This window comes from Vulpes lagopus, chromosome 6, assembly GCF_018345385.1.
Source record: "Vulpes lagopus strain Blue_001 chromosome 6, ASM1834538v1, whole genome shotgun sequence".
NCBI lineage: Eukaryota > Metazoa > Chordata > Mammalia > Carnivora > Canidae > Vulpes > Vulpes lagopus.
The window spans coordinates 87,979,848-88,006,669 of NC_054829.1; the positions used below are offsets into that span (position 1 = coordinate 87,979,848).

Here is a 26,822-nt window from a genome sequence, read left to right on the forward strand (position 1 = left end):
AAACTGTGAAATAATAGTTACTTTTATTAAATTTTAAAGATTTTATTTATTTGATAAAGTGCACAAGCATGGCGAGAGGCAGAAGGAGAAGCAGGGAGCCCCACATAGAGCTTAATCCCAGAATCCTGACCTGAGCCAAAGGTAGACACTTAACCAACTGAGCCACCCAGGCGCCCCTAACATTGTTGTTTTAAATCACTACACTTTGGAGTAATCTATTACACAGCAACAGGTAAGTAAGATGCCATTCCCTTTAGTATTGCAGAGTATCTGTTATTGAGAGACTTCTTGTTTAACTCATTTTTAAAGCTTTCAAGGTCTATTTCCTCCTTTAGAAGCCTCATCTGTAACTTCAGAAATGTGTACTGCCATCAACAGATAGCACCCAAAAAATACCACCCATCCTTGGTTAAGGCCCAAATCATGAAAATTTAGAATTCTATATCCCAGTCCTATATCTACCCAGTTTCTGAGCCTGGTTTTGGCGAGCAAATGCCTCTTGGACCGGATCTCTCAGTGTTTTTCTAGCTTTGACCTTAGGTTTTCTTTTCCAACAAGGCTTTTTGACCCTTCCCTCAAATAAATACTTCCAGTTATTCCAAAATAACTGCCCAGCTCCAAGAACTGGCTTTGGTCTTCAAGGTCCCTGATCCCCCTAGCCTTTACTAGTGGAAAGAGAAGGTGTAAATGGAAGTCAGTGAAATTCACTTTTTAACTATTTTTTCCGCTCCTTTTCTATTTGTATAACTCTCTTCTCTCAAAAACATCTATCACTTAAACAATTCTTTTTTTTTAAAGATTTATTTTTATTTCTTTATTTATGATAGACAGAGAGAGGCAGAGACACAGGCAGAGGGAGAAGCAGGCTCCATGCCGGGAGCCTGACGCGGGACTCGATCCTGGGACTCCAGGATCGCGCCCTGGGCCAAAGGCAGGCGCGAAACCGCTGAGCTACCCAGGGATCCCCTCACTTAAACAATTCTTATGATATCCAGCGATTTTCAACTTGGGGCAATTTCCCCTGGCTTTATTATGTTTGGGGGGGAAAAATCCATACGGCTTTTTAAAGGCCCTTACAAATTTATAATATATCCAATACCCATATGAGGCTTACCAGACTATATAACCTTTCAATTTTCCTAATCTAAATTCTTAGGAAATGATGACTGGAAAGGAAATGTTCAGAGGAAGGAAAAGCTTAGCAGGCTTTGTGAAGTTTTCGGAGATTCTCAACATGAAATAGCTACTTAATAATTGGTTTAAAAATGAAAGAATTATATAAATGAAATAACATCTACACCATTGACAGGCACTTTTCTGTACAATTGAGATATTTATTTCAGAATACTATGAAGGCATCATTAGAAACTGAAAATGCCACAAGTCAGGATTTGCTTAACCGGCATACTTTGCCCCAGAAAATAGTATAACAATACATGAGCATATTGTGACACCTGGTGGTAAGAAGAGAGTCCTACACTATTTCAAATTGGGTTATCTCCCAGGATCTTCATGCTAAAGAGAAGGAATCCTGTAACATGGTCAGCAAAATTAGTTATTTTTAAATAACATAAAGATGATATACCTTATAACTTGTAAGATTTTCCTTCAAATGGGAAAAATTACATATTTTTCCTTTTAAGTTCAAAGTCTTTTTAAAAGGCCTTCATAGAGATCTTAAACTCCTTCTGTCTTAAAATTCTTTTACAACAGTCTTCCCTCAAGTTGTTAAAGGTCTACATTTATATTAAATATCAAATATGACTACAGTATCTACCCAGGGTTAAATAATATGACCTATCATCTGATACCTGACAGACTGCCCATTGTATCATGCACAGTAGATGTACAGTAAGTATTTGGTGACTTAAAAAAATACAAAACAATTAATGAAACTCATGACTGAAGTAACTTGCCCATGAACTTCATTCTACCCATCAAGACTTGCACAAAGTTTTTGGTTTATTAACATGATAGTTTCAGACATAGTAAGGCATAGTAAGACAAAGACATATACATATATGTGTATACATACATACACACCCCACATCTTTATACATTCATTGTCAATGGGCATCTGGGCTCTTTCATAGTTTGGTTATTGTGGACATTGCTGCTATAAACCTTGGGGTGCAGTTGCCCCTTTGGATCACTACATTTAAGAATAACTGATTTTCCATTTTAGATCTCTAGTTAAGAATGACTGATTTATCCCATTAAAATACTTGGCTTGGACGGGCACTGAGGGGGGGGCACTTGACAGGATGAGCATTGGGTGTTATTCTGTATGTTGGCAAATTGAACACCAATAAAAAATAAATTTATTATTAAAAAATGCTTAGCTTGCATTACCTGAATATACGCAATTAAACTCTAACTATGGGTAAGAAGAGAGAAAAGGAAACTAATACCTAATTCAAATTTTGCCAAAATGTTCATACAATGATGCTGTAAATTTAACTGGTTCAACTCCTATAGAGTTGATTATAAATCCACATATCCTTAACCCAGATCTAAAGATACACAATGCTCCAAATGACACATGTGAAAGGTTAGTCACTGAATCATTGCTTACAGACAGCAAAAGTTGCACACAATTCAGTATTCATCAGCATGTGACTGCTTCAAGAAATGAAACACGTATATAGTCAAACAGTGTGTGGGGGGAAGAAAGAATTACGTGAGTAAAGCTTTTTAATGCAGTATGGAAAGATATCCACAATATACTACTTAAACGACTTTTTAAAAAGATTCCTAACAGTGTGAATGGTATGCTATATTTATGTTCAAAGGGAAAAAAGAGCATATGCATATATGATTATATATTCACAAAACATCTTTGTAAGACTGTATCAGACACTGGTGAAGTAATGTTTCTGGGAGAGGAAATGAATGATCAGGTGACAGGTTTTGGATGGAGAGATTTTTCATTGCATATCCTCCAGTATTTTGTACCACATAAGTATATTAACTATTCAATAATTTTTAAAACTTAAAAATGAAAATGATTTTACATAAGAGTAACCTCAAGAGGCTAGTCATTATTGGATAAAAGATCAGAACACTGACTATGCCAAAACCAAAATATTTTAGGTAGTCACACTTTGGTATCCAAATTAATAATACTGAATAACCCTATTTAAAAGATCACATGAATTACCTAGAGATCCATTTATACCTAAATCTGTAGGATACAGTTTTATTCAATATTGAGTGTTTTTGAGTCCTTCAAAGCTCTAACAATATAATGTGGCTTCAGGACCTCATAGGCCAAGGTCCCATCTTCCTGCCATTCCTCTTTTTTGTTTAATCTGTATAAAGTACTTTAATAAACACAGAGCTCTTCTCTAAGACTCTTACCTGTCTGCAGTTTATCATCCTCTAAAAATATGGAGATAGCTCCTATGAAGTAAGAATGCAAGCCTGGCTCTCCAGTTTTCAGAACAAAATATCATTTTGTCCTCTACATACCTAGTAACCCGAGCAAATAGTTGTTTTTTCAGTTAACACAGAACACCTGACCCTCTGAGGGCTGAACTACTTGCTATCACAAGTTGACTCACATTCCTACAGAGGAACAGATGTACTGGGCTTCTCACGTATTTCCAATGAAGGATTCTTCTTAGCTGACGAGGTGGAGGGGAGGGAAGGGGAATGGACTCGTAATCATGGGAAGATAAGGAAGCAAACCACACAAAATACAAATGCTTCTCAAGTCTCAAGTTTTACCTTTAAAAACGCCTACCAATTTTAAACTCTATTTTGCAATGAGTCTTTTGTGTAGAAATGTTGTTTTAGTATAGGAAACAATGAAAATTCCAAGCTTTTCCCTGGGAACACTTCCTTCCCAAACCTTCTAAAACTTACTGAGATTTATTATGTAGTTTGGGGTTTTCCTATCATTTTGCCCTAATGTGAATGCATGTAGGGGAAATGGAAGAATTTTCTCTCTACTTATCCAGGTTTTTAAATAAAATCATAAAAAAAAAAAGCTGTGCTATAAGATATCTCTTAATAATAATTTATCTTATCACTCAATGAATTCAATTATTCTCTAATTGTTTTACATACTTATGTGCATCACTTCAAATGGAAAATGATCCCCCCAAATAGGCTATATATCATATGTGTGTGTATATATATATATATATATATATATATATATATATATATATATATATATATTTTTTTTAGTATTCTTACTGAGCTTATGAAAGTAATCAAGGCATCCAGGAAGTTCAGGATTGACCTCAGCTGAAAAAGATACCCAAAATGTTACCCTAAAAATTACTATCAGCTGGAATTTAATGACTCAAGAACACTATTGTTAGTGCTAGTTTTCCAAACTAAAAACCTCAAGGATTAAATTGATTGGTTCATAGTAAACGGAATAGTATTGTCAAAATCATATTAGGCAGTAATAATGCTCTTAATGGACTTTTTAAAGGAAAAGGCATCTTACATAATTTGATATTCTAATTAAGGTGTTTTAGGAAATATTCTAATACATCATGAAGGAGTGAGTTCACACAGAAACCTTCTTGTATGTGGGAGCTACAAACACAACAGAATGAAAACAGGACTTACCATGCTTCGTCAAGTAATCCACTAGAGTCCCCACTATAGCTGGAATGCCGTTCTCTGTGAGCCCTTGCTGCTGGAGGTCTTGGAGGCTGACACCAAATAACTTTTTATAGGAAGAATTTCTCTGCTCATTTAGTGGCACTGCCACTATCTTTTTCATGTCTTCTTTCAGCCGAACCGCTGCTTTACTTTGCTTGAAAGAACATAAGCAAGAAGAGCAGTCAGTCATATTGACCACAGGAGGTTGCATAGTTACAAGACAAACACCTGAATTGGAATGTAGGCATCTGGAGGCCCATAGGAGTGGTCTTCACTTATTTTTACTTCAACGCAACTCAGTACTACTAATATCTCTCACATGTTGCTCAGCGTCATGAATGGCACATACGGATAGAATAGTTAAAAGGAATGAAAAATGAGAAACCTAAAGCCACAACTTAATTGTAGCTAAGGAAGAGAGGAAATACACTGCAGTATCTAAGATAGATTATTATAGTAACCAGGGGGTGGGACTCACAGGTACCTGGTCAACAGGAAAATAAAACACTCCTAAGATTATTGAAACACCATGCAGATCCTAGAATAAGATTTCTAAAGATGAAAATGTATCTAGATGCCATTTTAAGGTAGCTTTAATTTGGAGTCTTAGACAAAAAATGTATATGAGTAGAGTGAACATTTGTTTCTCTGATTTAATTACATCTGTGAATATCTCATCAGTATTTTGGCACAGGAAATCAGCTCAATTCTCACTGAAGTTCAAAATATTCCATCTCTGAAACAGCAACATTTCAGGTAGTCACAATTTAAACATTTCACAAGACTGTACATATTATAAGTAAAAAAAATGCAGCTTACATTTAAGTTATTGCCACAATGAAAAATCCATACAAATGTTTCTTTTAATAGAAATTTGTATCCCAGGAAGTGTTAAACTATATTAAAATTTATCTTTTATAACTGAGGGATTTTCTTTTTAAAGCATGTGTGCTATATAAATGTTATATATCCGTAAGTCTAAACACTTAAAAGCTGGGAAAATGCAAACCATTTTAATTGGGGATAGAAGTGGTAGATTGGGGGAAACTTTCACTCTTTGAGAATGAATGTACCAACCAACGAAAGTGTAAATATTACAAGTACAAGCTGATGTAACTATTACCATGTGAAAATAGAAACCTTACTTCCAGTTTAGAATTGAGGAAGCAAAGATCAGAGTTAAGTAATTTGGCAGAAGTCACAGAACTGGTAAGAGTTTCATCCTCCTCTAGGTTCATGTTTCTCTCCCTAAGTTAGATTTATATTAATGTCCTAGAGCAGTTTATATACAATTATAATAATATACTACAATCAACTCTATAGAACCTGAGATAATGACACAATGTTAATCCTACAATCTTGATTTTGAGTAGGGTCCCTGTATTCTCAATCTGATTTTGAATTTTACAATCTACAGAATCAGACCAACTTCCATTGAGATGTTTGCATCTTCTGGTAGGTTATATTTTCTTTTTAAGATTTTATTTATTTATTCATGAGAGGCACAGAGAGAGGCAGAGACATAGGCAGAAGGAGAAGCAGGCTCCCCATAGGGAGCCTGATGCAGGACTCAATCTCAGGATCCTGGGATCACAACCTGAGAAAAAGGCAGATATCTGCTCAACCACTGAGCCACCCAGGTGCCCCCTGATAGGTCATACTTGAAAACCAGATTTTTCTAGTGAAAATTCAGCAAATGTAAAGTTACAATAGAGATTTAGCATCTATTAATATTATAGATAATACTACAGATTTAGTATCTGTTAATAGTATAATATCATAGTGTTAGCTACTATAGAGTAGTAGTAGTATAGGCAATAACTATGATTTGTTACCAAATTATGAACTTATTAATTAAGCCAAATTTATAATAGCTAATAACTTTTTTGTGGGGGTTTAAAAACCTATGAATACTTGTAAATACTTTCAAAATGTAGCATTAAAAACAGCTGGCAATATAAGGTTAAATCTTACACATTTTATCTCACTTCATTTTATCTTCTTACAGAGACAATACAGCATAATGTTTTGGAGCATGCACTGTGGAACCAGGCTTTCTGTTTCAAGTTTCATTCTGCTCTAATGAGCTGTAAACCCTGGACATGTCACTTGACTTCTCTGTGCCCAATTGTGAAACGGTGATGCTAAGGGTTCCTATCTCATAGGAATATAGAAGACTGAAATGAATTAATATACATAAAGGAATGAGAAGAGTACTTGGCATACTCAGTAATTATGGATTGTTATACATTATTACAACCATCATGATCATCACCATTATCCTTCCAGGAAATTACTCTGATTTCTTCTTTAAAAAAAAAATGGAGATATAATGTGTCTAGACTAAAGTTTGCTGTTTAAAAAGGCATCATGGTGGTCAAGACATACTAGTTGGTAGTCTGATGATCTAATTATTCTCTCTCATCTCTTAAAATATGCAAGAATGACTGAATGATAAAGATAAAATAATTTTGTATACATGTGCCATGATTCCTTAACTTTTTATTAGAAAGTCAAGGTTTCCTTAGAAATCCCGTCTATGCTTGAGTTTAACACCTTGAATTGGTGCTCTGTTGACAGCCCCTGCTGTTTACTCTGTCCTTTAGTCAGAATGGCAGCCAGTAGGTGTATCTCCTGTCAGTATACAGTATAGATAAGCAATCTCCATGAGAAAGTTTTCAAGTAAGAGACAGGCAATGGACCTCACAGAAGTTGAAATGACTACAAATTAAACTACCTGTTTACTCAATATAGAGCCATACTACAAACAAAATTTATATGCAATCATAATAAAAGAACAGGAAATCAGCTCAATTCTATTTTTTACATTGGTAACTGGTATGACATTTTAAAAATAAATATTAAAAAAAAACCCACAATGAAACAAAACAGTTATATTTCTCAAGACATCACAATCAATTTGTCAGTGACCACAAATACACACTATAAAGTGTTGCTCTCATCTAGCCTGGTTGGTGAAGAGATCAGCTAGCAGGAAGCAGTGAGATGTCACCAGTAGTTTTATGCCTAAACTACTACACTACTTCAGTAGTTTATACCTAAATCATTAAAAAATATATAGCAGCTTACAATAAATATAATGATCCCTTCTGGTAAGTAATAAAAGTTAAATAGCCATGGAAAAATAACTATAGACAATGATATATCATTACTTTATAAGTGTCAGTATCTATGGAATTTTATCTTTTAAAACATACATCTTACCTTTCTTGATTTATAAAATAAGCTAAAAATAATGGTTGAGGTATTCGGAGTCAAACTTAACTGTTTAAACTTTGGTTTGTGTATATTCCCATCCATCATTTCAGTCTGAAAACTGGAGTATACGTGGTGTGCTTGTGTACACATGTAAAGGCAAATAGGTTCCTACATTTATAAAAGACAGGGAATCTTGGGATTTTACCGCTAAAACAATCCTTAGGGGTCAATTCAATGCTTATACTATCACTTTAGGAACAAAGATACCAGGCTCCCAAAACTTATGGTGCACTCAGTGAAAAATGGCCAAAACTAGAGCCCATATCTCTTGAATTTTATACCAATACTAATTTTTATAATTAAGAGCTGGTGGCCTTGGTTTTGGTTTTTTTTTTTTTTTACACCTTTATTTTTTACCAAAAAGTAGCTTAGATAGCCAACAAACTGCATGCACTGGGACTAATGCATGCAATTATTTGTTGGTTTGCAGTCACCTAGTCTTCACTTCCCCACCTTTTTTTTTTTTTTTCCAGTGACATATCCTGTCTTTATGCCCTTGTTGTGAATAACTCTGTAGTTATTGCCAATGAAAGAACCACCCTGTCTCTAGCAAGAACAGGTCTCAGGCTCCCTACCAGGTCAATCAGACCTTTCTCTCTTTCAGGTCACTGACTCCTGAGCAGATTGTCACAAGCACAGCAAAAGGCTAGAGCTAATTGGTTCCAGCTGCGATATTCTCACAAGCTGTGAATGAACCATTAGATTAACTTTTGCCACCTGCATTGTTGGAGCTGCCCAGACATTGGTGCTTCAGCTTCTTTCCATGTGGTGAGTCACTCCATAACCTGCTACTAGTTTCTTTGGGCTTAAGGTAGCCAGAATTCATGTCTGTTCTGAGACAGCCCGACACACACACACACACACACACACACACACACACACACAACTGATAAAAGTACCTTGAAAAATAAAATAATCATCAGTGTATATAAAAAGCCAGGATTGTAGAGAAGAGAAAGCCAGAAAGATGATGGCTAACTCATAGGGAGTAAGTTTACTATGTTTGTCATGGCTTCAGATACTTCAGATGACTTCACTTGTTAAACCCTAGCAAAGAAAGACTATGAAGAAAGAGCCTTCTGAGATCCCCATTTACAGAGGCACAGAGGATCTAATTAATGGGCTCTCTAGGTCACATCAAGGATGTGTGTAGCCAAGAGTCACACCAAGGCAATCTGAGTGCAGATGGCACTCTGAATTCTGCCTCCACAAAGGATATGGTAAGAACAAAAAGTGCACACTGGGCCATCGAGTGCCCCTGTTAGAAATGAGGAAAGTCGTATTCTTGTAAAACAGAAAAAAAGGATTATTTACAAGTTTCTAGATCACCTTAAAATAAAGTCAGTTATGCTCACAAGCAGCATCAATGTTTCTAATATTAAAACCTGAAAAGAACACTTTAATCAATTCTGTGAGATGAGTTTCAGAAGCCTTGAGTATTTTGATAGCTAACGTTTATTGGGTGCTGATTTTGTACCAGCTCTGTTGTATTTTAAAATTAACATCTTTAAATTTTAAAGTAATCTTATCAGTAGGTATGTTTACTATTCCCCTTGGGACAAGGAAACTAAGGTCCAAAAAGAGAATTTGCCTGAGTTTACACAACAAGTAAGTTTTAGAGAATGTAACCCCCAGGTGCTCTGGCTCTATCGATTGAGCTCTTAACCATGACATAGTACTCTATTTCCAGAACCTTTAATATTGGTGGTTCTATATGGGCCCAACACTACATGCAGCTCTTTGTTTGCAGAGCTTAATACGAAAATCAATTTGAGACTACAGAAATCAATAGCTTGTATTTCCTTAAGGCAACCTTCCAAGAATTTAAGTACCGGGATTTTAAGGTCCTTTGAAGAACAATCAGGTTACACTGCTGGTTAATTTCAGAACTGTGGGCCTTAAAACTCTCTGGAACTGGGGCTAGGACTAATACATCTAACCAGGAATGTGGACATTAGAAAGCCACTCTACCACCAAATAAAAGGAGTGCAAGGAAAGCACAAGATAAACCTGAGACTTATTCCAGAAAGCAAGGAAATAGTCAAAGACTAAGGGGATGTGTCCAAAAAGACCTGTGGGCCAGATTAAATGGGCTTCTACTGACCAAATCTCGAACAGGTGGAGCACCAGGAGTAACAACAACTGTAAGTGATTATAATATACTGTGTAAATAAAAATGAGATTTAGAAGAGAGGGCTTTTTTAGCATTTAGAAAATGCTGCAACCAGGTGATGCCTGGGTGGCTCAGTGGTTGAGCGGCTGCCTTTGGCTCAGGGAGTGATCCCAGGGATCAAATCCCACTTCAGGCTTCCTGCATGGAGCCTGCTTCTTCCTCTGCCTATGTCTTTGCTTCCCTCTCTCTCTCATAAATGAATGGATAAGATCTTTAAAAAGAAAAAGAAAATGCTGCAGCCAAATGTAAGAAGAATAACAGAATAAAAAAAAAATCACTGGGGTGTCTGAGTGGCTTACTGGGTTAAACATGTGTCTTTGGTTCAGGTCATGATCTCAGGGTCCTGGGATCAAGCCATGCACTGGGCTCCCTGCTTCTCCCTCTCCCTCTGCCCCCTGCCTGGGTCCCCCCTTCATGTGTGCATGCTCTCTCGTAAATAAAATCTTTTTTTTCTTAAATAAAATCTTAAAAAAAAAATCATCAACTTCCACAAATCATTTAACAAATGACCCTATCAAGCATTATCAATGGACACTAAAACATCAAGTGAAAAGTTGATGGAGAACAGGATCCTCACAGCATTAAAGATCACACATGGTTTTTTCAAGGCGGGGGTGGGGGGGAACCCTTCCCTTACAATCGAAATATGGGTATATTCACCTTAACTCAAAAAATCAAATTTATCTTCATTTATCATGAGATGACCTGACATCATGTACTCCTGATGTAATATGCAAAACACCTCATTTACAAGGTATTCTTGCCACAAATGTTCAAACTGATGCAAATCTAGCCTCTAAATCTAACTTACAGTTTACAGGAGATACAGCTGCTAAAAGAATAAGTGAAAAAGACCATGAGAAAACAATCAATCTAGACAAATCCAGAATGAGGGACATTCTAACTGACAACTGGCCTGGACTCTTCAAAATATCAATATCATGAAGGAAAGACTGATTCTAGATTTTAAAGAAAATACACAAACTTTAAATGTAATATATGAATCTTGAATGGTTCCTGGTTTAAAAAACAAAAAGCCTTGTCTCTTTGAGACAATTGGGGAAATCTAAGTATGTGTTGTATATTAGATGGACTTTTTATAAATGTTTTTATGTATAATATTGTGTAAGATCTAATTTATTTCACTTGTAGTGTGTTCCTTATTCTTATGAGATGCATGCTGAAGTAGGGGTAGAGTATCTTCATATACTGTAGAATTGAATACAAAGTATATTCATGTATATCTGTGTATATGTATATATTTATGTATATGCTATATATATATACACATACACATATATATACACACACACAAAGAAAGATATAGAGTGGGCACAAATAGAGTAGAACGCAAATTTTTAAATTTAAGTGGATAATACATGAAATGTTCATTTTGCTATTCTTTCAACTTTTATGAATGTTTGGTATTTTTTTTGTTACTAAAAATTGGGAAAAAGATAGGAACCTCTCAAAGAGACTCCCTACAAACAAAGAGTAACACCATTTTGACAGCACAATTAGGAGGGAAAGGAATGTATTCTAAATTCCAATTAAATTAATGGTGGTAACTGTTGGATTATTCTTACACAGAGACCTAGACAATCATATTAACTTGGATAGGGTTGGGTCATTGGGAAAGCACTCCATCTGAAATTAGGGTACCTGGGTTTGAAAACTTGTTTTGCCACTGACTTGCATATTCTCAACAGGAATGCTAGCCTCTGGTCAAATGTGCAGCTTTGGAGAGGGGCAAAGGCAACAATAAGAGTGATCCATGGTCTCTGTCTAGCCATAACAGCTGAATCAACTTAGAGGTCACTGGCAGGACAAGTACTGCAGCCAACTCATCATCACTTTCAGCCTGTTGACCTTATAAAATTTCTCATCTACACCATGATTGGATCCTCATCTATTAAATGCCACACCACCACCTACTTTATAATTTTTTTAAAGATTTTATTTATTTGAGAGAGAGTGCAGGCTCCCCACTGCACAAAGCTCTACATGGGGCTCGATCCCAGACCCTGCGATCATGACCGAGCCAAAAGCAGCTGCTTAACTGAGCCACTTAGGCACCCCAACACCACCTAATTTACAGTGTTATGAGAGTTTAATAAGATAATGAATGTTGAAGTACCTATCACAACCAGAAGAGAGTCAATGATGAAAAATGTTAAAAATTTCTTTGGGGAAACCAATTCTTTCAAAAGACACTATGACAGAGTTTGTAGTTATTTATTAATAGGTCATTTTTCTCTTCACCATTAACAGAACTCTGATTTTGTTTGATAGGAACCAGTTAAAATATACTACCATCCTTGTAGCATTATCCTTGTAGATAAGGATGGCCATATACCTAAGTTTGGGCAATGAGATATAAATGGAAATTGTGAGGATCGCCAGAAAAAAATTCCTTTTATTAAAAGGGAGGATAACTCATTCTGATACCCATATCCCTGTTCTCTGCTGAGATAACAGATATAGGGCCTGGTAGCTATCTTGTGACTGTAGCAATCCAGAAACTAGAAGCTAAGCTCTAGGCCAGTAAAACTGGGGGTGGGGGGGGGGCTTATACCCTGATAACATCATAGAGTTCATTCAGAATACCTATCTATAGACTTTTTTTTTCTTACATGGAAAGCAAAAAAAAATCCAGTTTCAAATAATGCTGTCAGAATTTCAACATTTATTGAACATGTTAAAGAAATAAGAAGCATTCTATAAATCATTTTTTCCCAAATCTAGCTCATTAATTTTAAAAGCAAAGCATAGGGGTATCTTATTAGTTATCCTTACATAAACATGTTGCAGCATCACAATATCTATAGCTTTGTAGATTTAAGCAATTAAATCTAGCTTAAAGATTAAGCTAGAATCCATGGATAATGAATCAAACAAACTGCATGAAACATTCTATTTTTAGAAAGCATAAAGATGGCATAAATGAATGGAAAGATGGCCCATGTTCATGGATCAGAAGAATATTGTTAAAGTGTCCATATTACCCAAAGCAATCTACAGATTCAATGTATCAAAATTCCAATAGCATTTTTCATGGAAATAGAATAATTCTAAAATTTGTATGCAACTACAAAAGAACCAAATAGCCAAAGCAATCTTGAAGAAGAACAAAGCTGGAGGCCTAATTTCAAACTATATTGCAAAGCTATAGTAATCAAAATAGTGTAGTACTGACATTAAAAACACACAGATCAATCTAATAGAATAGATAGCCCAGAAATAAATCTACAGATACTTGGTGAATTAATTTAGAACAAAGGAACCAAGAATATACAATGAGAAAAGGATAGTCTCTTCAATAAGTGATTTTGGAAAAAGTAGACAGCCACATGCAAAAGAATGAAACTAGACCACTATTTTATACAATACACAAAAATTTACCCAAAGTGGATTAAAGGTTTGAACATAAGACCTGAAACCATACAACTGCTAGAATAAAACATAGGCACCAAGCTCCTTGACATCACTCTTAGCAATGATTTCTTTGTATTTGATACCAAAAGCAAAGGGAACAAAGCAAAAATAAGTGGAACTACACCAAACTAAAAAGCTTCTGCTTAGCAAAGGAAACCATTAACAAAATAAAAAGGCAACCTAATTAATGAGAAAATATTTGCAAATTATATCTGAACAGAGGTTAATATCCAAAATGTGTAAAGACTTCATACAGGGCACCTGGGTGGCTCAGTCAGTTAAGCATATGCCTTTCTTTGGCTCAGGTCATAATCCCAGGGTCTTGGGAGCAAGCCCCATATTGGGTTCCCTGCTCAGCAGGGAGTCTGCTTTCTCCCTCCCCCTCCTCGTCTCCCCTCACTCATGTGTGCTGTCTCTTGCTTGCTCTCTTTCAAATAAAAAAATCTTAAAAAAAAAAAAAAGAGTTCATACAACTCAAGAGCAAAAGCAAAAAACAAAGCAAAACAATCTGATTAAAAAATGGGCAGAGGATCTGAATAGACATTTTCCCAAAGAAGTCAAACCAATGGCCAACAGGTATATGAAAAGATGCTCAACATCTAGTCAGAGAAATGCAAATAAAAATCACAATGAGGTATCACCTCACACCTGTTAGAATGGCTATTATAAAATAGAGATAAGTGCTGACAAAAATGTGAAAAGGTAACTCTTGTTTCCTTGAAAGGGAATTTAAATTGGTGCAGTTACTATGGAGAACAGTATGGAGGTTCCTCAAAAAAAAAAAAAAAAAAAAAAAAAAAAAAAAAACTGTAGCCGAACAGAAAAAAATTGAATAAGGAAATGATGCCAAAGACAAGCAATAACAAAATATAAAAGTAACTTTATCAAAATTAACAAGTCTTATGCATTAATAGACACTATCAACAGAGTGAAAAGGCAATCCACAGAATAGGAGAACATATCTGCAAATCTTACATGTGATAAGGAATTAATATCCAGAATATATGTAGAATTTCTACCACTAAACAACCAAAAAGCTCCCAAACAACCCGCATCAAAAATGGGCAGAAAGTTGAATACATATTTCTCCAAAGACAACAAATGGTCAATAAGCACATGAAAAGATGCTCACTATCACTGGTCATTAGGGAAAGGTCAATCAAAACCACCATGATCACAAGCAGTAATCTCTTTGACATCAGCCACAGCAACTTCTGATATATCTCCTGAGGCAAGGAACACAAAAGCAAAAATAAGCCACTGGGACTTCATCAAAATAAAAGCTTCTGCACAGTGAAGGAAAAAATAAACAAAACTAAAAGGCAATCTACAGAATGGGAGAAGATATTTGCAAATGATATATCTTGTAAAGAGTTAGTATCCAGGGATCCCTGGGTGGCGCAGTGGTTCGGTGCCTGCCTTTGGCCCAGGGCGCGATCCTGGAGACCCGGGATCGAATCCCACATCGGGCTCCCGGTGCATGGAGCCTGCTTCTCCCTCTGCCTGTGTCTCTGCCTCTCTCTCTCTCTCTGTGACTATCATAAATAAATAATAATAAAAACAATTAAAAAAAAAAGAGTTAGTATCCAAAATCTATAAAGAACTTATCATACTCAACACCCCAAAAATGAATAATCCAATTAAAAAATGGGAAGACATGAACAGACATTTTTCCAAAGATGACATACAGATGACAGACAGATACATGAAAAAATGTTCAACATCACTGATCATCAAGACAATAGAAGTCAAAACAATGAGATATCACCTCATACTTGTCAGGATGGCTAAAATCAACAATGCAAGAAAACAACAGGTTTGATGAGGACATAGAGAAAGGGGAACCCTCTAGTACTGTTGGTGGGAATACAAACTGGTGCACCCAACTCTGGAAAACAGCATGGAGCATCCTCAAAATTTAAAAATAGAACTATCCTACAAGCCAGCAATTGCACTACTAGGTATTTACCTAAAGGATACAAAAATACTAATTCAAAGGGATACATGCACCCTGGTTTTATAGTAGCATGATCTACAATAGCCAAATTATGAATACATTCCAAGAGTCCATTGACTAATGATTGGATAAAGAAGTGGTATATGTATATATACACAATGGAATATTACTTAGCCATAGAAAAGAATGAAATCTTATCATTTGCAATGACATGGATGGCACTAGAGGGTACTATGCTGAGTGGAAGAAGTCTTTTGGAGAAAGACAAATACGATATGATTTCACTCATATGTGGAATTTAAAAAATAAAACAATGAGCAAATGAGAAGAAAAAGAGGGGAGCAAACCAAAAAACAGACCCGTTAACTATAGAGAACTGATGGTTAGTGGGAGGTGGGGGGGTGGGTAGATGAAACAGATGATGGGAATTAAGGAGTGCTCTTGTAATGAGCACTGGGTATTGTATGGAAATGATGAATCAATATATTGTACACCTGAAACTAATACAACATCGATATTAACTGGAATTTAAATAAAAACATTTTTAAAAGATTCAATGTTAAAAAAATTTAAAACAGACAAAAAAACCCTCCTACATCAGAATCATTCTGCAATGAAAACAAAACAAACCCCAAAATGAGATACTGCTTCACATACATTAAGGTGGCTATAAAAAAACAAATCAAAAAATCAAAAACAAAACGGACATGGAAAAACTGGAACCTTCATTCACCCCTGGTGGTAATATAACAGTTGTACAACACTATGAAAAACAGGTGGTACCTCAAAAAGTTAAATATAGAGATGCCTGGGTGGCTCAGTGGTTGAGCGTCTGGCTTTGGCTCAGGTCATGATCCCAGGGTCCTGGGATTGAGTCTCACATCGGGCTCCCTGCATGGAGTCTGCTTCTCCCTCTGCCTATGTCTCTGCCTCTGTCTGTCTCTCATGAATAAATAAATAAAATCTTAAAAAAAAAAAGTTAAATATAAACTTCCATGTAATCCAACAATTTCACTTCTGGATATATTCCTTAAAGGCAAAGATGCAGATACTTATATACCTATGTTCATAACAGCATTATGCATAACAGCCAAAAAGAAGAAATAATCCAAATGTTAATCAACAGATGAGCAAAATGTGGTATGTATGTATATATACAGTGGAATATTACACTTGATCTTAGCCAAAAGGCCGAGAAGCGATATATACAGTGGAATATTATTCAGCTTTATAAAGGAATGAAATTCTGATACATGCTATAACATTGATGAAGCTTGAAAAAAGTATCAAAGTGAAATAAACCAGACACAAAAGGACAAAAATTGTATGTTTCACTTATGAGATACCTGGAATAGTCAGAAACCTAGAGACTAGAAGAAGAACAATGGCTACCAGAGACTGGGAGTAGGGGGTGGGTGGGCAGTTATTTAATGGGTACAAAGTTTATGTTGGAGAAGATGCAAAGTTCTAAAGGAGATAATCATAATTGTTACACAATATCATGAGTGTACTAATGCCATTGAATTGTACATCAGGGACACCTGAGTGGCTTAGTGGCTGAGTGCCTGCCTTTCCCTGAGGGCGTGATCCCAGATTCCTGGGATCAAGTCCCACATCAGGCTCCTTGCATGAAGCCTGCTTCTCCCTCTGCCTGTGTCGCTGCCTCTCTCTGTGTGTCTCTCATGAATAAATAAATAAAATCTTTTAAAAAATGAATCATACATAAAAAAATGATTAAAATGGCAAATTTTGTTATGTATATTTTAAAAGTTAATGAATTGATTACAATGATGAAAAGATACCACAAAGCAGAAATGCAAGCATATAGGGAAGAGATAATCAGTCTATAAGAGTATGTGATGTGGAAACTGGCAGAATTGTGAAAGGAAGGAAAAGACAAAAACATTTCAGAAATAAAGACTAAATTATCAAGAGTATAAAGGAGAACAGAAACCATTAACAGCCCAGCAAGGGACGTAGAAGACAATGAGAAAAGTAGACATAATGAAACATTAAAAAAAGAATGACAAGGATTTAAGAAATAACTACAGAAATCAGTTTAATGAGATCCAATATATGTATTACTGGAGTTTCCAAAGAAGAAAACCAAATACTGGTGTAGAATATTTAAAGAAGTAATTCACAAAAACTTTGTTTCAACAGAAGCCCTGAATCTACAAACTGAAAAGGCACACCTTAGATTCAGAACAGCTCACAGGAAGATATATTCTAGGGAAATTTCTAGACTGACAATAAAGAAGAGTCCTTAGGGCAACCAGGGAAAAATCATGTCATAATAAGGAAAGAAAATAAGTAGCTTCAAACTTACAGATTGCAGTATTTAACATCAGAAGACAACAAATAAGACTTTAAAACACCTATGGGAAGACTGCATGAGCCAAATTTAATAACCAATCAAGCTGTCCTTTATCTATAAAAACTATAGTTTGAATATACAAAGGCTAAGAAAAGATTGTATACTTGAACCTTCCTTGAGAAAATTACCAAAGAACATACTTTAACCAATTAATAAATGGCTGGGAAGACTTTGATGAAGTGATAAGCAAATGATTTTTTTTAATTTTAAAAATTAATAATTTAAAAAATGAACCATGTTATGTGAGGAAAGAATGAAGAACCTGGTATAGTTATACTCAAATGAGAAGATTGGGGTTGAAATACTTTCAGATTTTAAAAGAGCAGCCATGTGGTTCAGAAGACAAACCAGAAAGTGACTGGTAGTTATCCGGAGACAGAATTTAAGACATACAAAGAAGAAATGATAATCACTTCTAAAGATAAAATAGATTTTCTCAGGAGGTGGTGAAGATCACAGTAATCAAAGGTAGGCAAAAAAAATATATATATATATATATGTAATGCCATTTGTCATCCTTTCTACTCATGAAATTTTTTTTTTGAAAAGAGAAAAAAGAAAAAAAGAAAGAAAAGAAAAGAGAAAAAAGTATGGGTAAGAAACAGTGGATGTAAACTGATTAAAATTTCTGGAGGGAGGAAAAGCTGAGGCCTCTTCCCAGGCTATGCTCCTTCTACCCTGGTCTCCAAACAGAGGGGAGGGGCAAGTAACAGTGAGCAAGACTCTTATACAACTGGGACCTCTAGATAGTCACAGTATACTGTTGGGGGGGTGGGGGGGGAGAGGGTGCGTGGAAGAACACTATGAAACTAGTGCCAAGACTAATCTGTTTTCATAAGTTTATAGGCTCACAGAAAAACTATAAGGCATAAGCAAACATAGTACATGTTTAGTTCTGAGTTACGGAATCTCATTTTCTCCTTTTTACTTATTTCCTGAATTTTATACACTAGACATGTTATCACTATTATAGCAAGAAAAATGAAAAGTTAAATTTCCTATATAAAATGAAGTCAAGACCTACTGCTGACTTCCAGTGAAAGAGTACAGGGATCTAACAAGTCCTTTCCTAAACAAAACAATACAAAGCTGGACATATTGTCGAAACAATCATTTCAGAGATCTAGAAACTGACCAAAGACAAAAAACAAATTGAGAGACACTTATTCTTGAAAAGCTGATGAAGTTTAGTGAAGAATAAACTGTGGCACTCTTGCCTGAGCCTACTTCCAGTCCCTCTTATCCTCCTAGTGGGGTTGGCACAACAGTAATGAAACTGGCAGCTTTGGTTCTGGCTGAATTGGTCTTAAACACAGGACAAAACCCCTACTCCCAGTGGGTTGTGTATCTGACAAAGGACTTCTAAGAGTTCTTTTTATATTATGGATACAATTCAATAAGAACCAACAACTCCATAAAAACAAAAATGGGCAAAAGACATGGACAGACATTTAACCAAAGATGACATACAAATAGGTATAGGTCTATGAAAAATGCCTAACATTATTACTCATTAAGGAACAGCACTACAAGTTCACTAGAATGGCTTTAATAACAAAAGAGTAACAATACCATATGCTGACAAGGATGTGGAGAAACTGGGATTCTGTTATTGATAATAAGCACATAAAATGGTTTGATCATTTTGGAAAATATTTGGCAATTTCTTAAAACATTAAACATAAATTTAGCATATGATCCTGCAATTCCACTCCTAGGTACCCATCCAAATGCAGCATTATTCTTAGTAGCTGGAAATAGCCCAAATGTGACATATCAGATAAAGGGCTAGTATCCAAGATCTATAAAGAACTTATCAAACTCAACACCCAAAAAAACAAATAATCCAGTCAAGAAATGAGCAGAAGACATGAACATTTCTGCAAATGCCATGAACATGGCATTTCTCCAAAGAAGACAAAGGGCCAACATACACAGGAAAAAAATGTTTCACATTACTCAGCATCAGGGAAATACAAATCAAAACCACAATGAGATAGTACCTCATACCAGTCAGAAAGGCTAAAACTAACAAGACAGGAAATAACAAATGTTGGTGAGGATGTGGAGAAAGGGGAACCCTCGTACACTGTTGGTGGGAATGCAAGCTGGTGCAGCCTCTCTGAAAAACTGTACAGAGATTCCCCACGAAGTTAAAAATAGAGCTACCCATGGGATCCCTGGGAGGCGCAGCGGTTTGGCGCCTGTCTTTGGCCCAGGGCGCGATCCTGGAGACCCGGGATCGAATCCCACATCGGGCTCCCGGTGCATGGAGCCTGCTTCTCCCTCTGCCTGTGTCTCTGCCTCTCTCTCTCTCTCTCTCTGTGACTATCATAAAAAAAAAAAAAAAAAAAAAAATAGAGCTACCCTATGACCCAGCAATTGTACTACTAGGTATTTACCCCAAAGATATAAATGTAATGATCCAAAGGCACACCTGCACCCCAATGTTTATAGCAGCAAAGTCCACAATAGCCAAACTGTGGAAAGATCCCAGATGTCCACTGATAGATGAATGGATAAAGAAGATACGGTATACATATACAATGGAATATTATTCAGCCATCAGAAAGGATGAGTACTTACCATTTACATGACTGTGGATAGCACTGGAGGGTATTATGCTGAGCAAAATAAGTCAATCAGAGAAAGACGATTATCATGTGGTTTCACTCATTTGTGGAATATAAGAAACAGTGCAAAGGATCATAGGAGAAGGGATAGAAAACTGCATGGGAAGTCATTAGAGAGGAAGAAAAACTATGAGAGAGACTTAACTATAGGAAACAAACTGAGGGTTGTTGGAGGGGAGATGGGTGGGGGGATGGGGTAATTGGGTGATGAGCATTAGAAGGGTACGTGATATGATGAGCAGTGGGTGTTATAAGCAACTGGTAATTATTGAACACTACATCTGAAAGTCATCATGTACTATATGTTGGCTAATAGAATTTAAATTTTTTAAAAAAGGATATAACCCAAATGTCTATCAACAAATGAACAAGTAAAATGTGATATATAATAGAATATTACTCAGAAACTAAAAAGGAATACTGATGCATGCTACAACATGGATGAGCCTCAAGAATATTATGCTAAGTGAAATAAGCCAGTCACAGAAGAACATATACTGTATGTATTCCATTGGAATCAAGTGTCCTTGAAAGGTAAATGTACTGAAACAGTTAACATTTAGAAAATAGTAAATTAGTGGTTGTCTGAGGTTTGGGGGGTGGAAGACAGATTGTAGGAATATAACTATTGTTCATAATGGGCACATGGGATCTTACTGAGGTGACAATGTTCTAGAACTAGATTGTGGTGTTACCTACACAAGTGGTAAATTTACTGAAATCATTAAGTTGCATCAATAAGTATATGGTTTGTAAATTACACTTCAAAAAAGCTGTTAAAAACATGGAAAAGAGAGTCAACAAATACTTAATAATTTTATGCCAAAATAAGACTATCAGTAGAAAGAATATACTAGCACTAATAATGCCTTCAGAAGTACTCCACATTCTTCATTTTAATAGAATACAGTATTGTTCTTCAGTAATTCTAGATGAAATAGGTAAATTCTGGAGTGGGTAACTTTTAAGGGATTACTCCTATTATATCAATGTATAAAAAATCCTGAAAGTGCAGTAACATTCATATGCTTAGAATCCCCTGGTTATCTGGGGGCTCCTGGCTGGCTCAGTTAGTGGAACATGCAACTTTTGATCTCAAGACATGAGTTCAAGCCCCACCTTGGGTGTGGAGTCTACTTAAAAAAAATAAAGATATACATTTTTAAAGTTCCTTGATTTTTGAAGAGAAAAAAGGGATAGTTCTAATGTCACTAGTGTTAAACCTTTTGTTCATCAGTGTTGGCAGTCTTAGCAGAACCAAGGAAGATTTAGACAGAAGAGAACTGTATTGCATGAGGCTGCGGTGAGTCAAATTTGAATGTTACAGCTAAGTGATGAATCACTAAATTCTATTCCTGAAACTAATATTACACTATATACTAACTAACTAGAATTTAAATAAAAACTTGAAACAAAAAATAGTATGTAAGATGAAGAAAAATGTTCCTGGAAAGACTATTCCTGCCATTGTTTCTCAAGTTTAGCAGAATATAAACCAAAAGAAGGATTTTTTTAAGTTACAAAGACTCATCTAAAGTTAAAGACCTAATACAGTAAGAAGAGCTACAGTGTTAAACACATTTTGTTTTGGGAAAAATTAAGACTAAAACATATAGTTTCAGAAAATCCAAGTAGGCTTAAAACCAATGCTGCGTGTAAGTATTTACAGGCCTACATGAATAATTTATAATGCAAGGCACTGAAATGAAGATTTGTATATAAGATCATTTATTTATATTTTAACTAAAACTATTTTTTTAAACTGAAGCTATTTTCTTAAGTATTAAAGGAAACTCTGGAAATTAAAACCAAAAGTAAATTACCTGGTAAGACAATTTTACATCAAAATTGTCCTCAAACAACTGTTTTAAATTTTTCTACTGTTATCCTATAGTTTTCCTAGAATGAACCATTCAATTGAGTTCTATTGTATAATTTTAACTTACACATTTTCTATACAGAAGTGAAGTGAAAATTTAGCAATCTTGTAGTAATATCCTCTAATTATTTCATTTAAAAATATCTATTGTTTTACAGCTTAATGAGACTTCATTTACTAGCTAAAATGTGGCCTCCCTTGGAACCTAACTTTATCAAGATCATGGAAGCCTGCCTTCACCTTTGGACAATCAAATAATCCTCCACATAAAGGAAACCCTAACTGAAGAAGTACGGAGGTAAAAAGACCTACATATGCTAAATTCCCAGCAGTCTAACAAATGACTGAAAGCTAAAAATTTTGGGAAGTACACACTGATTCAAAGAATCCTAGAACACTGCAAGGACATCTCACCTAGAACTCTAATTCCATGACTTGCCCATGATAAGTCAACCCAGCACTACTTAGCTGCCTCTTTCCTACTTGTCGTGACGGAGCGATGACCACCTCATGAGAAAACCAGTTCAATTTTTAGATATTTCCACCTTTCCACTTCTTTCTTCTTGGTAAAATTGTCTTGTTACATTCTACTCAGCTCTAAGTCTGCCTTAGGAAATGTGCAGGGAAAGTTTATCTCCTTTTATATATTAGACAATTTCAAGTACTTTATATATTTCAAAATGTATTTGTAAAAGTCATATATGGACATTCAAATATGCAGTTCCTTCATTATTATAAATGACTCATTTCTTTAGACAGAGCTATTAGTCCATTCTTGGTTATTCTTTATTTTTAGTAATTTAATATCTGCACTTCACCGAACCTTAAACATGAGAATTTAAACTGAAAAATCTCCCTATTCCAGCTCCAATTACTGCATTTCCTTGCAGAATTTTTCTATGTATAACTAAGCATATCTATCTATCTATCTATCTGTTAGATTTTGAAAGAGGCAAATATAACTATACTATTGTATATTTATGCACCTTGCTTTTGCTACGTGATCAATTTTGGAGGTCCTTCCATATTGGCACATATAGCTACTTAACATTCCATGTAATACTATAATTGATTTAACCAATCTTACAGCTTGATCAATAGCATGTGAGAGTATTTGATTCCGATTCTTCTGACATCCCTGGGTATCATAAAAATTTTAAAGTTTTCCCAGATTTAACTATGACTGAAACTAAGTAATTTTCTTATGTTTATTAGTACTTTATTATTTGTGAACCTTCTGTTCATAAGCTTTGGTTCGTTTTTCAATGGCTAGTTTTCTTTTTCTTACTGACTTGTAAGAATTTCTCTATATTAAAAACAAGGTAATTTTTAAGTCACATGTGTTGTAAATATCTCTGCTAGTTTTCTTTTGGCATTTTGTTAATGTAATTTGAGATGGTGCAGACATTTTAGTTATTTGTCAGAAAAATTTACCACCCTTTTTCTTTAGTTTCTCTCTTGGTTCCCCTTTACAAAGACATTCCTTGATCCAAAATTATTGTTTTATGGTATCACTTTGGCATTTATATTTTAGATCCATCTATAGTTTAGAGAATAAAGATGAAATCCAGCAATTATTATTCTCCAAGCAGCTGCCATTATTAAACAGTTTTTTTATTTTTATTTTTTTATTATTTATTTATGATAGTCATACAGAGAGAGAAAGAGAGGCAGAGACATAGGCAGAGGGAGAAGCAGGCTCCATGCACCGGGAGCCTGATGTGGAATTTGATCCCGGGTCTCCAGGATCGTGCCCTGGGCCAAAGGCAGGCGCCAAACCGCTGCGCCACCCAGGGATCCCCTTAAACAGTTTTAATTTCTGTTAACATCCAATATGGTAGACCCTCCAATATTAGCAGTCTTAAAGAAGTAGCTGTAAATAATTTGAAGTTGTAGAATTTTTCCATAAACCAAGCATTTCGAATAATTTCTTTAAAATCTCCAATCCACCTGCTAGTTACACAGACTTATAAATATTTACTCATAGACTTAAAAAAACAATTATTACTTGTTACAGTACCTCTTTTTAAATCACTGGAAATCCACAGTTACAGATTAGAGCTCAAGCAGGGGTTCTTACAGTTGCTATTTCAGAAACTACTAGACACAAGCTTCTTATCTTTGGAATTTCATTTGCCCAAATCAGCTTTAAGATTTAGATGAGATTAAATTAAATTTAATCTAATTTATCTTAGCATTGTCTCCTTTACCCAATTACCCCATTCTTTCACTATATATGTTACTTCATGTTCCTTTGCACTTTTCACCACTGTCACTAAAGCTTACTTACAATCTTCTAAACAAGGACATTAAACCAATACACGCAACCAACTGTGCTTCAGAGAAACTAACCCTGAAATAAGTAACCTAGAAACTAGGAACTTGACCCATATTCAGACTCTAAACACTAATCTCGACCATGTTTTTGTTTGATTTTTGAATTCTGCATGGCAGAGATGAAAATGCTTCTTGCAATACAATTCAGATTTGCATAGGAAAACTAACATGTCTATGTTTATCACTAATCTTGTCTTCCTAAAATACTTCATTGGTTTATTGTAGAAAAAAAGCAAAATAAAAGGTTTAATCCTGTTTAAAATTTGATCTAAATCCAATAAGATCAACAGTCCCTCAGATCACAGAATTCCTTTCATTTTATTTTAAAGAAGTAAAATCCACTCATAATGACAAGACATAGTAGTCTGCCACATAACAAAGGTAATGTTTGTATTTGCACATTATTGTTTTATTTGGATCTCACAACAATCTGACTGAGGCTATTACCCTTACTTAATAGTTAAGAGAGAGGTTAAGTATCTTGCACAGGGTCACACAACCAGTAAATGGCTGAGCCAAGACTCAAAGCCATGTGTCCTGCTTTCAAATCTTGCCTCATTCCAGTTCATGACAAGCTTCCTAAAACCACTGTACAGCAAGCCACTGCATGATAAAGTATATGGGTTAAGCTGTTTTGACTACAAGTAATTGAAATTCTAGTTCAAACTGGTTAAAATAGGGATCCCTGGGTGGCGCAGCAGTTTGGCGCCTGCCTTTGGCCCAGGGCGTGATCCTGGAGACCCGGGATCGAATCCCACGTCAGGCTCCCGGTGCATGGAGCCTGCTTCTCCCTCTGCCTGTGTCTCTGCCTCTCTCTCTCTCTGTGACTATCGTAAATAAATAAAAAATTTAAAAAAAAAAATTTAAAAAAAACTGGTTAAAATAATAAGGACATTTATTATCCCATTATACTAATACAAAGGAGTTCAGGGGAAGGAAAGATTCTAAGCTAGGAGGATTCAGTGGCTCATGAATGTCACCACTGCTCTGCCGTTTACTCCTGTATTAAGTTATCCTCAGGCTGTCTTCCCTCTTGATCCATAGATAAGATATCTGTCAGCAGCACCTGGGGTGTATAATTCCTTGTTTACATTCAGTAGGGAAATTAGAGACAGTCTGCTTTATCCCAATCATGGAGCATACATCTTTCTTTTTAAGAAATTTAGATTATGGGTCAGAATTAGTGTTTATAAATATTCCATGAGGAAGGTCTCTGCATTTCCAAATCACCTTTGCTTACATGGGAACACAGGAGTAGTTCAAAGAAATGAACTCTGAGAAATGAATCACTTCCAGAATGAGGCAGATAAAAGCATGCGTGCCTCCTCCATCTCCTTTTTTCCCCTGATATAAGCTAGGGGATACGTGGTCACAGGCTGAAATAGCAAATATCTCACAGGATGGAGGCAGCGTGGATACTAGAGTCACCAGATGGAGGAGAGATTCTGTCAACCTGCCTCAGACTTTGAGTAATCTATGTCTTTATCTGTTTCCCTGAGCTACTGAGATATCTTTCAGGATTTTCCTGTTGAGACACTTGGTATTAATTACCCTGATTAAGCAGATTACATGCCCACCTGAGGGAAAGCTATGCTCTGACCAGCCTACACATCATCTGAGATGGAAAGGATGTGCAGTTACTTGCGTAGACTGCGTGCAGTTTTACAGGAGGAGAATTCAAGTGCTCCTCAGGTGGAGACTCAAAAGTCAAAATACTTACAATTATACTGCTTATTCCCATAAATGGAAAATTGTGCCGTTATCACAAAAAGCACCACCAAAGACAGAATGCCTTTGCAGACATGACTTTAGCTTTTGGAGGATCTTCACAAGATTCATTTAAAAATAAAATACACGGGTAGCCCTGGTGGCTCAGCGGTTTAGCATCACCTTTGGTCCGGGGTGTGACCCTGGGGCCCCGGGATCGAGTCCCACATCGGGCTCCCTGCGTGGAGCCTGCTTCTCCCTCTGCCTGTGTCTCTGCCTCTCTCTCTCTCTCTCTCTCTCTCTGTGTCTCTCATGAATAAATAAATAAGATCTTTAAAAATAAATAAAAATAAAATACACTTAAATCATGCATTAGCACAGAAAAGAGAGGTGAAACTGTAAAACCTAACATTTACTGAACA

At 35.8% G+C, this 26,822-nt stretch overlaps 1 protein-coding gene across 2 annotated transcripts in view; it reads right to left on the bottom strand.

Moving 5' to 3' along the window:
• FAM13A (family with sequence similarity 13 member A) overlaps window positions 1-26,822 on the bottom strand; it is a 350,236-nt gene that overhangs the window by 291,840 nt on the left and 31,574 nt on the right. For both annotated transcript variants that reach the window (XM_041760046.1, XM_041760045.1), the window contains exon 2: window positions 4,588-4,777. In XM_041760046.1, coding sequence (XP_041615980.1) covers window positions 4,588-4,744 — 157 coding nt within the window. In that variant the 5' untranslated portion in view covers window positions 4,745-4,777. The remainder of the gene's footprint in view (window positions 1-4,587; window positions 4,778-26,822) is intronic.